This window comes from Epargyreus clarus, unplaced genomic scaffold (genome assembly GCF_041222505.1).
Source record: "Epargyreus clarus isolate Ecla_fem2 unplaced genomic scaffold, WU_Ecla_fem_2.2 ptg000033l, whole genome shotgun sequence".
Classification (NCBI taxonomy): Eukaryota; Metazoa; Arthropoda; class Insecta; order Lepidoptera; family Hesperiidae; genus Epargyreus; species Epargyreus clarus.
In genome coordinates, this window is record NW_027332238.1 from 5,200,939 (window position 1) to 5,212,630 (window position 11,692).

The following is an 11,692-nucleotide window of genomic DNA, read 5'->3' on the forward strand; positions in this document are numbered from 1 at the left end:
CAAAGAAGTTATCTATTCGTAGCGTATATTTATCTCTATCGTGGGATTTTGTGGAAGTTCTCCCCTAAATCTGGCCCTACGTAAGAACAAGAGTACATTCCCAGAGAGCTATGACATGGGGCTCTTTAAAAAGGTGCAAAAGAGCTCTCCTTCAAAGCCGACGCATTAGCGACTCTGGTGTTGCAAATGTCCATAGGCGGCGTTGACTACTTTCCAGTAGCACGTCTTAATCGTTAGGTTAATATAAACAATATAAAAAAGAACACCGAAAAAAAAGACTACGTATATAAAATACTCACAATTACAGATATATCTCGCGTGTATCCTGTCGGAGTCGTCGAGCGACACTGAACATAGATACAGGCACTGTTAGAGCGTTTTCAGATTATCCGATCCGATATCGGTGTCGGACGACGATAGCCGACATCCGATAGCCGACACCATGTGCTATTTTCACATATTTCCGACAAAATCGTTCCGATACGGCCATTTGCTCGATAGCTTAGTGCGGACAGGTCATCATGGCAGACTATAATAGAAAACTTTATTTGCTGTATCTCTTATATTTGAGACGCAAAAAAAGATCTGTTCACAGACGGTATTGGATACATCCTATTGTGGAAGCTAGATATTCAGAGGGAGCATTTTACACTCTTTTTAGCAAGCTACAACACGCACCTAGAAAGTTTTTTAATTACTTTCGTATGAGTGAATCCACATTCAATTATTTGCTAATTCATCTCACAAAAGTCGCATCGGGCTCTACGCACACAGAGACAATTTAGATACACGTAGAGCACACATACAAACATTATCGCCCGACGGCTCACGGGCGTCCGATGGTGTCGCCAGCATATCGCTGTCGGCTCCGATATCCGATATCGGAACGGACAATGTGAAAGGCAGGTACATGTTTCATACATTTTACTTACCCCGATATCGTATCGGCGTCCGATACCGATATCGGATCGGATAATGTGAAAACGCTCTTACGCTATAGTGAATTCGGCGTGTCACCGCCCGCATGTTAGTTACGGTATTTTAAGATGGTTTAAGAAATTTTATTTAAAAATCCATGGATTAGTAAAGATACTTCTCCGCCTTGAAATTGAATGAAGCCACAAACGGCTTATTAGTAAGTTCTTTTTTTGAATTCTTGACAAATAAAAACATTTTTAGAGAAAATTTACTAATAAATAACTAAGATTGCGTAATTTACATAATAAATAAATACTTATTTCAAATATTTTAGGGACATTTTAGCACGGAGACGTGGCAAAACTTTTTTACGCAACTATTTCAATTCTCAAAACTGGGTACATTTTCTTGTTAGGAGTGAGTAATCTTTACTAATCTACGGTTAAATCATTAATTGCTTTTTCTATTTTTTTTACATATGCCTTTTGTATTAATTATCTATAAATAAGTGTCTAGCTTTGTCTTTGTAGGGTTCCGTACGATACAACTAAACCGTTATAGGATTACTAGTGCGTTTGTCAGTCCGTCCGTCACATTTTGCAACTACTGGACCAAATCACTTAAAATTTGGTGCTCATATGCTTTTTTTAATAATCAGGCAAGCCTAACGAATTTAAATTAAATGACATTTATTTATTGCAAGGATGTAGTACACAGATATAGTAAAAGTAAGATAATTCCGTTACTTTTGTACACATCATCCCCGAATTGTAAAAAATGAGGAAATAAATAGGTTTATCATAATTTTTTTAAGGTAGTTGATTTTTATAAATAAATAATTATTTTATATCACGGCGTGCGTAAATTGACGTTTTACGCACGCTTCGCGTGCGCAAAACCCCCATTTCCGACCCCGTAATATAAAATTTTATACAACACGCGGACGAAAAATGTTTTTCTGACTCGTGTGATTGCAGTCCTCGCCTGCGGCTCGGCCTGCAAACTCACACTTGTCAGAAAAAAATTTTTCGTCCTCGTATCGTAATGTACTATTTGTACGTTTTTAACCGACTTCATTACGATACTAACGACATACACAAAACGGAAAAGTATTCCAAAATGACATTGAAAGAAAAATAAACTTCATTACCAGGACAATTTGTCACTTTAAATGGATTCATTTATTAATATTTTATTATTAGATTATTAAATTATTAATTTAAGTATTGTACTTAATTATAAGTTATTGTTCTCATGTAAGTGACAAATGTCTTCTATGAGAAATAAAGATCTTTAAACCTAAATATTTTATTGACCATATTAAAAAATGTGGTACAAAAGGCGGATTCAATGCTAAATACTACTAACAATGGTGTATTTATAGCGTTAAATATAGTAAAACTTGAAACATCTCACAATGACACTATCCCAAAATTAGGTGAAAGTATAAATAGACTATTTTCGTTACAAACGAAACTTCATCTACACTAATATTATAAAGAGGAAATTTGTTTGTATGTTTGTTTGTAATGAATAGGCTCAAAAACTACTGGACCGATTTTACAAATTCTTTCACCATTCGAAAGCTACATTATCCACGAGTAACATAGGCTATATTTTATATGAAATATATTTGATAAATAGATTTTGAGGTACAAAGTTTGCCGGGTCAGCTAGTTATCTTATACAGTCCGCAGTGAAAAGTACGTTGCTTACAAAGCACACAATGAACAAACAAGTTAATAAATAAACATACTTACAATAAGTAATAATAAAATACGTCCGCGCGCGTCACTGTCTGTTCAACACTGAATACAAATAATAGTGACACAGTGTACAGTGTGTGTTACAGCGTGAATATTAATTAGGGTGTTGTAAGACGCTTCTATTAAGTCTATTTTAACATTATACTTAAACTTTTATTTAATTTTACTGTCGTGGTGTATGTGTAATGGTTGTATGCAAAAATTCAAGTGTGGTTAGTAACAACCCCTCAGCCCCCTCACCTCTCTCCGAATTCGAACAGTGTGGATATATATGTTTGTCTCTTTCTACGTAACGCCTCAACTTTTCGTGTTACACTTGATTTTACTCCTCATAAAATTTCCGTACCGGGCCTTATAACTCAAATCGTTTCTTAAGGAGTAAACTCCAATTAATGTTTGGTCGATTTATTTAATACTATATTTCTAAATGTGGTAATGTAACACGCTTTTATTTATAAAAAAAACTGTCTGATATAAAAACGCAAGTATTTAATAAATCGGGTTTAAATTATTTTTAACGTTTTAGGTCTTTATTAACAATTAATAAACACTTGTTTTTAAAAAGTTTCTTTTTTCTTTTGATTTTATTATTTACATAGGTTAGGATAGGTTTCGAAAGTTTCCACTTCTGCCCGTGTAACCCGTTGATTTTTTTATCTGTTTATTGTTTTATTTTTAGCTAAAAGGTCTAAAATGTATTAGTACAAATAGTCAGTATATTTCAAAAAGTTTTCGAAAACCAATGGGAACTAAGTTGGATAGTCTATTTTTAAGGTCTGTTACAACACGAAAAATTCATCTCCAAAGGTGCAATGAACCGTAAAGTAAAATGACCTTCATTTGTACTTTGCGTTCTGCATTGTAAGTATTGTATCATACACACCAATGAAAGACATAATTACACATTCAATTTGACGACTCCGTCAGCACCACCGCCACACCTATATCTACCTAACAACAGCAGTGTTAGGCGCTGCTGTGTTCCGTTTTGAAGGGTGTGGTAAGGGAGACAGACTTATGCGAGGCGTTTTAGTTTAGACCTCAGGGGTAGCGGCGCATCTGTGGCCGACCTCAGGTAGGAATATCTAATCCTATCTGGGGTTGATTACAGATGTCCATACGGTAGTGACTTACCATCAGGTGGACTGCATGCTCGTCTGCTACTCCTATATTATAAAAAAACGTACTTAGTGTTCTTATTTATTAAATGACTAATTAAGGGCCTCTCCCTTGGGAGCTAGGGATGACAGCGAAATTCTTAATTTGGCTATGATTAGCAAACAAATATGTAATTTTTTTAGGGTCTTCAAGGGTCGCATCGCGTCTCTAGCGTTACTACCCCTGAAGACTAAGCTGGAACACCTCGGATAACTGTCTGTCTTACTGCACCCTTCAAACCAGAACACAGCAGCGCTTAAAACTGCTGTTATTAAGCAGAAATAGGTATGACGGCGATATCTCCGGAGTCGAACCCTCCACAGAGGGTTCTTCCATCCTCAAGTTATCATAGGATAAATGTACTTAAACTAAATTACGAAAAATACAAAAATATTAAAATAATTGTTTAAATATGATTGTTTTAATCTTCCGCCTAGTCATTACGTAAAAAATCAGAAACGACTTACTTGCTGCAACCTAATTATCTTTGTGGTAGGAAAAAGATCTGCCAAGAATCAAGGTCGAAGCACATCTTAGTCATTCTGTACCTGTTCTAGATAAATATTACCTAATAACTTTATGTAGATCAATTGTGAGTTATAACTATTTAATAAAATAAAAGAATAATTTATCATAAAAATAATCAATCGGATTGACTAAAAAAACTGAAAGTTATAAATAATTATTTTATGAATTGGCCAATAGCGAGTCCATTTCTCACACGAAGGGTTCCGTACCACCATTTTTTCTATTTTCAAGATGATTTTATTTTTCGTATTTGTTATTATAGCAGGTATAGTGAAAATTCTAACTGCCTGTCTATTAATTATGGTTCGATAGATAAGCGAAAAACGGTTTTTTGTATGGCGACCCCGTTGTATTTTCAAGTTTTAGTATTTGTTGTTAAAGCGGCCATAGTTCTACTTCTTTATTTTATTTATCGACTTCATTACAGAATTTAACATAATGATGACATTTAAAGAAAATAATTTTCTCAGGTGTTGTTTCATTGTTAGAAATTTAGAACAGTAATTTGTTATATGTATAAAGTAAAAAATGAGGTCGAAAATTTTAATAGTATTTTTTGTTCAATGTTGTTTTTTTAAAGGTGTGGCGGTGGTACCGCCGGTGTAGAACCACAAGGGTTCAACCATCTTCAAATGTAAAATTATGTTTTCTATATATATTTTGTGAAAATTTCTAGTGTATCTATTTGACGACTCGCGTGGCGGAGCGGTTATCATACCGGTCAGACGCGCATAGGGTCCCGGGTTCGATTCCCGGCCAGACAGATTTCTAAATGATGAATGTAGGTTTCTGTTTCTGGGTCTGGGTGTTAGTGTATTTGTCTCCGTGTGTGTCCATATTCACGATACAGGGAATCCTAGTGTGAGGCTTTGAGTGTAGAAGGTGTTTTTTTTATTACGGTTTCTACTCCTGTGACAGACGGGCAGAGAGCGGAGGCTTAGTAATAGGGTTCCGTTTTTATCCTTTGAGTACGGAACCCTAATAAATGGAAGTCGCCATACAAGAAACCGCTATTTTTCCGTGAAAACCGCCAAAACGTTTCATATTTTGAACAGAAACAGTTCAAATTTTTACAATACATTGACATCTAAAAATTAAATGTAATTTTGGTACGGAATCCTCTGTGAGCGCTCGACTCGCATTTGATCAATTATTTCATAAATTACAAGTCACAATTAATTAAATTAAATTATTATGGAGTTGTGAAAACCCAAAACAAATATTTAATTAATTAAAATGTGTTATCAATGTATTCTGTATTTTTTAAACTCAATAGTTAATTAAGTTTAAATATATAATTTAAATTAGGATAATATTAAATAAATACAAGTTAGGTAAATTAACAAGATTAATATTGATAAATTTAATTAAATTTTAGAACGAGTATGATTCAACGGAGGTATAGTCCGCGTAAAACTGCTAGTCCGCTCTGAATATAGAAATGAATCGCGTCGTCATAGCAAATTGTATGACTTTTTTTTATATAATATAAGAGTAGCAGACGAGCATGCAGTCCGCCTGATGGTAAGTGGTTACTGCCGCCTATGGACATCTGTAATCAACCCCAGATAGGATTAGATATTCCTACACAGGTCGGCCACAGATGCGTTACCCCTGAGGACTAAGCTGGAACGCCTCGGAAAAGTCTGTCTCTCTTACCACACTTCAAACCAGAACACAGCGTCTGCTTTTCCTATATTATATAAAATATCTTTTTTCAGAAAAATGTCTAAGGAAGGATTAGGGTACCGCGCACAAACTTAAAACCCTTTCAAATATTACGAGTTTTTGCACTTTTAAACGCGGCTAAAACCACAAGGGGGTTGCTACCATTTCTTAAAACAATATTATTTTAATCATATTTTACTTTTTTTGCAGGAAATTTTACTTTTTAAGCAAATTATGGCAATTTCAGTTGGTTTTATACAATGGATAAGCGAAAAATTAATAAGGGTTTAAGTTTGTTCAACTGTGTATGACGGAATATTTTACTGTTTTAAGGAGGAAATAAAACTTTTTTGAACTATGATGGTTTTTAAAAGATAGTGGTAGGCCCCCAGGATACAGCTCCTACAGAATAATACAAAAATAGAAAGATAAGTATAAAAAATATAAGCCGTCCTTGCAATCGCGTAAAAAATGATTCATTGACTTATATGAGGAAGTCGCTAGTCATTAGTGATTATAAGTCAGTATTACTTAGAAATGTTAATTGATTCATATTATGTCTTAAAGGATGTAGAAGTCGTAATGTTTACATATTTATATGTCCAATTAAAAACTAACAGAGATCTGGTCTGGTCTGTCAATTTTTTGCGGAGAGTAATGTTTGTCGATTGTATTTTTATATAATAAAGAATTAGACGAGCATGCACTCCACCTGATGGTAAGTGGCTACTGTCGTATGGACATCTGCAATCAAATCCAGACAAGGCCTGGCCATGCTGGCGCGTCGTATGTACGCACGCGCTGACAATGGGCCACATGCCCATCTGAGAGGCTTCGCACCCCTCCACGCTCGACCACCCGATTCCCACCAGTCCCACAACAGATGCGCCTCTACCCTTGAGGATTAAGTTGGAACGCCTCGGAAAAGTCTGTCTCCCTTACCACACCCTTCAAACCGGAACACAGCAGCGCCTAACACTGCTGTTATTAGGTAGAAGTAGGTGTGGCGGTGCCGCCGGAGTCGAACCACATGGTGTTTTACCTTTAAAACTGCATGCAAACTGCATGCTCGTGCTAAAAAAACGACCATTAATAATATCTGTGAATTATTCATTGTAAAGGCATAGATTAGTAAAGATTACTTACTCCTGACAAGAAAATGTACCCAGTTTTGAGAATTGAAATAGTTGCGTAAAAAAATTTTTGCCACGTCTCCGTGCTAAAATGTCCCTAAATTATTTGAAATAATTATTATTTATTTATTACGTAAATTACGCAGTATTAGTTATTTATTCGTAAATTTTCTCTAAAAATGTTTTTATTTGTCAAGAATTCAAAAAAAGAACTTACTAAAATAAGCCGTTTGCGACTTCATTCAATTTCAAGGCGGCAAAGTATCTTTACTAATCTATGGGTAAGGGCGGCTGTATTCTCTCCGTGTCTGGTTTAAACCGGTTTCGCCAAGGTCAAGAATTTAATGCGAAGCGAAACCATTAAACATGTCCTTGATTTATATTTAGATCTTAATGTTGTTTTCAAAAAGTGTTATAAAATATTTGTTACAGAATTCGTACAACTAAATTATTCCGAGACTATTTTATATACTTAACTAGCTGACCCGGCAAACGTTGTGTTGTCATGTAAATAAAAAAATGAAGGGTGAATAACCCTTATCACTTAGGGGTATGAAAAATAGACAGTAGCCGATTCTCAGACCTACTGAATATGCATATAAAATTTGGTGAAAATCGGTAAAGCCGTTTCGGAGGAGTACGGTAACTAACATTGTGACACGAGAATTTTATAAAGATTTTTGTAAGAGATGTTTATATTCACGTTAAAAATTTTGGATTATATCGACTAAGTAAAAAAAACTAAGTTTTCTTCCAAATTCTCCTACTTTAAAGTTTCATCACCATAAAATACTTACATATACATATTACAATCAAAATATCTTAAATTTAACTCACAATAAAGCCTCCATGTTCGAACGTCCTTTCACACTTAATATACCGATAAGACTGTCCTTATAAAGTGCTCACTAAGTAGTGAGTCATTCTGTAAACACGATAAGGTAGTAAACATAACCTGTGTAGAACGAAAATAGAATGAAAATAGTTCTTAATCTATACCTATATGTGGGCGCGCCGGTAGGTAGATCTACAATGGTATTGCGATTCAACTAATTTAACCAATATTTATAAAAATATAGTTAAAATAATTAAATGAATAAGCGTTAATGCCACCATAGTAACAATAACACCCAAGCAAAACACCAAACAGTTCAGAGCACCACCGTGCCGTGCCCACTATTGGACAACTTCTGATCTGTTGACAGTTGCGCGCCCCTTTTTTATACCATCATACAGGTATCCAATTGTTAATACGGAGCGGTAGTTCGAAATTAATATCATGTGATTTTAAAAACGGAATATTTATATATGAAATGAAGCATTCTCCCACATATAGAACAAATATTTAAGCTATGGTGAGGTTATGATACTGAAGCGGATGGTTTTGGGTTCGATCTCTGGCCATGTAGGGACTTAATGCTGCATTTGTATTATGTGTATGTGTGTTAGTGTGTGTGTGAGGGTGTGCGTGTGTGTTTTTATAGGTATCTAAATATATATAACTCAAAGGACTGACTGACATAGTGATCTATCAACGCACAGCCCAAACCACTGGACGGATCGGGCTGAAATTTGGCACGCAGGTAGATGTTATGACGTAGGCATCCGCTAAGAAAGGATTTTGATCAATTCTACCCCCAAGGGGATAAAATAGGGGATGAAAATATTACTTCGTAACGCGAGCGAAGCCGCGGGCAAAAGCTCGTAATCTATAAAACTTAAATGCTTACACTAATAGAATGAAAATAGATTCTTAATCTGTAAAGAACAAATATTTAAGCTATTTGTGGTAAGGGCAAACTTAACCGAGGCGTTCCAGTTTAGTCCTCAGGTACTAACACCATTGTCCCTGTAGTACCGGGACCAGAATAGGGCTATGCCCCCTATCCCCTGCCTGTCGTAAGAGGCGACTAAAAGGGGGCTTCCGGGGTTGCGGGCGGCAAGAGTGGGAGCTCGAACCGCCCGTCAGCGACCTCGGGATGGACGGCTGTATGTGTGGTCGCATATCGTCGTACACACCAGACGGTGTGGCGAGCGCCAAGCTCACCTGAGCGGAGCCCGGGGCAACGCGCTAAGAGGACTCCGGTTGCGTTCCTTTGGAGATCCCGGGGCCCTGTACGCAGCGCAGAGGACGGCCACCGCGGGGGTTTTAGTGCGGTAAAAATCCCACATAACCCGACGTCGCTCCCACGTTGTCGGGTACCTTTTGAAGGTTTCCCCCTCGACAACAAAAAGCGTTACCAACACCAACGCCAACCTGTGGTAGGAATCGTATCTATCTATATCTATATCTGGGACGTCTTACCCTCCGGGCGCACATACATATATTCCGGCAAACAAAATATATATAACTCAAAGGTGACTGACTGACATAGTGATCTATCAACGCACAGCCCAAACCACTGGACGGATCGGGCTGAAATTTGGCATACAGTAGCATTACCATGAGTTGGCATAGAAACGCCACTATAGAAATGGTAAATAGAAAACTATTGTCATTTTGCTAGTGAATAACATAACTACTATCGTTACGGTATTTCTTGACAACGTCTGTCAAATTAATGACTCATGGGACCGAATTTGTATGGCAATAGATCATAATGACATTCGCTAGCGATTTGATTTCGATAGGTTTTTTACGTATCGAGTTACGTCACTACGGATTTTAGTTCTACGAGTAACCACCAGAGGCGCTGTACAATTTTTTATTTTACGCAGTCGCTAGCGAGTAATACTTTTGTAAACTCATGGTAGTCCTACAGGTAGATGTTATGACGTAGGCATCCGCTAAGAAAGGATTTTGATCAATTCTACCCCCAAGGGGATAAAATAGGGGATGGAAGTTTGTATAAATCTTCTTAGTTAATAATATTACATCGTAACGCGAGCGAAGCCGCGGGCAAAAACTCGTGTCAACATAAGGGCGGTGGGCAGGAAATTCGGGTCTCGAGGATACCCTCTTTGCCCGGGCAGATTCTCAGGTGGTCGAATGCCCCCTGGATTTATATTTATTCATAATAATATAAAGGTTTTTAAAACATTATAATATAATGAACAAGTATCAAAAATAGACCAACCCCACTGTAAAGTGGGTGATTCGGTACTTGTCGCGTCGGCCCCCTGATCACAGTAGAACTATGGATTTACTAGTTTTTGCCCGCGGCTTCGCCCGCGTTTAAAAGAAAATAATATGACATACTAACATACATAAAACTGACAATTCGTACCTTCATTGGAACGACAGTGGCACCATCTGGCGAAAATTGGTCGTACCAACTCTGGAACCTTCGTGGGCTCATGGACAACAACTTTGCTAAAGATCATCACTTGATGAAATGCATAGTTTACGATTCAATCCTTACTAATATCGATTAAAATAATCGATTGTTTTGGTCCAAAAGATCGATTCTCTGATTAATCGATCTTAGATCGCCATCCCTACTTCCCGTGGGATTTCCGGGATAAAAACTATCCGATGTCCTTTCTCGGGTCTCAGACTATCTTTGTACAAAATTTAATTAAAATCGGTTGAGTGGTTTAGTCGTGAAGAAGAGACAACCAGACAGACAGACAGAGTTACTTTCGGATTTATAATATTAGTAAGGAGTAAGGATACTGTGCCCTGATGGTCGGGGGTCATCTTATCTGGGGTTGATTACAGATGTACACGGCAGGGACATACCATCAGGTGGACTGCATGCTCGTCCGCTACTTTATAACAGACTTTAAGTAGTCACAGACTAGATCATAAACAGCTATAAGCAATGACGCTCAAACTATTTTTAAATCGAAAAATGTACGTAAATCTTTAGTTTTATGGCCTCATTTACGATTCTAGCAATTTTGTACGATTACAACTGTTTTATAACCTGATTAAATTATCCTACTTAAAATTGAAAATAGATTTTTAAGATGACACTCAAAAAATCTAAGTGGGAGGCAGAGTGATTTTTTTATAATATAGGAGTAGCAGACGAGCGTGCGGTCCACCTGATCGTAACTGCTGGCCGTGGATAAATGTAATCAACCTCAGACAGGATCAGATATTCCTACATGAGGTCGGCCACAGATGCGCCGCTACCCCTGAGGACTAAGCTGGAACGCCTCGGAATAGTATGTCTCTTACCACACCCTTCAAACCAGAACACAGCAGCGCTTAACACTGTTGTTATAACAGAAATAGGAGTCAAACCGCAAAGGGTTCTACCACCTTCGAAATATATACTTAAACTAGCTGACCCGGTAAACATTGTATTGCCATATAAATAAAAAAAGGTTAATGGTGAACAACCCTTATCACTTAGGGGTGTGACAAATTGATAGTAGCCGATTCTCAGACCTACTGAATATGCATATAAAATTTGGGATGAAACCCCGAAACGTCATGTAATTTAACACTGTTCTTACATTTAACTATATCTAGTGCCATCTATTGAACTAAATGTAAAACTTTTACCAACCGCCATCTGTTGGCGAGTAGCAGAACTATATTGATGGCAAGGCTCTCCTTGTAGTGTTTTT

The 11,692-nt window shown here is 37.0% G+C and overlaps 1 protein-coding gene across 3 annotated transcripts in view; it reads right to left on the reverse strand.

The window, feature by feature from the left end:
- LOC140755458 (gelsolin) overlaps positions 1–8,087 on the reverse strand; it is a 34,574-nt gene extending 26,487 nt beyond the window's left edge. Inside the window, exon 1 of one of the 3 annotated variants that reach the window (XM_073090729.1) lies at positions 8,009–8,087. In XM_073090729.1, coding sequence (XP_072946830.1) covers positions 8,009–8,022 — 14 coding nt within the window. In that variant the 5' untranslated portion in view covers positions 8,023–8,087. Of the gene's footprint in view, positions 1–299; positions 373–2,678; positions 2,725–8,008 lie in introns of those variants that run through there. The other 2 variants (XM_073090731.1, XM_073090730.1) reach the window with 2 other exon arrangements.
- Between the last annotated feature and the right edge of the window lie 3,605 nt (positions 8,088–11,692).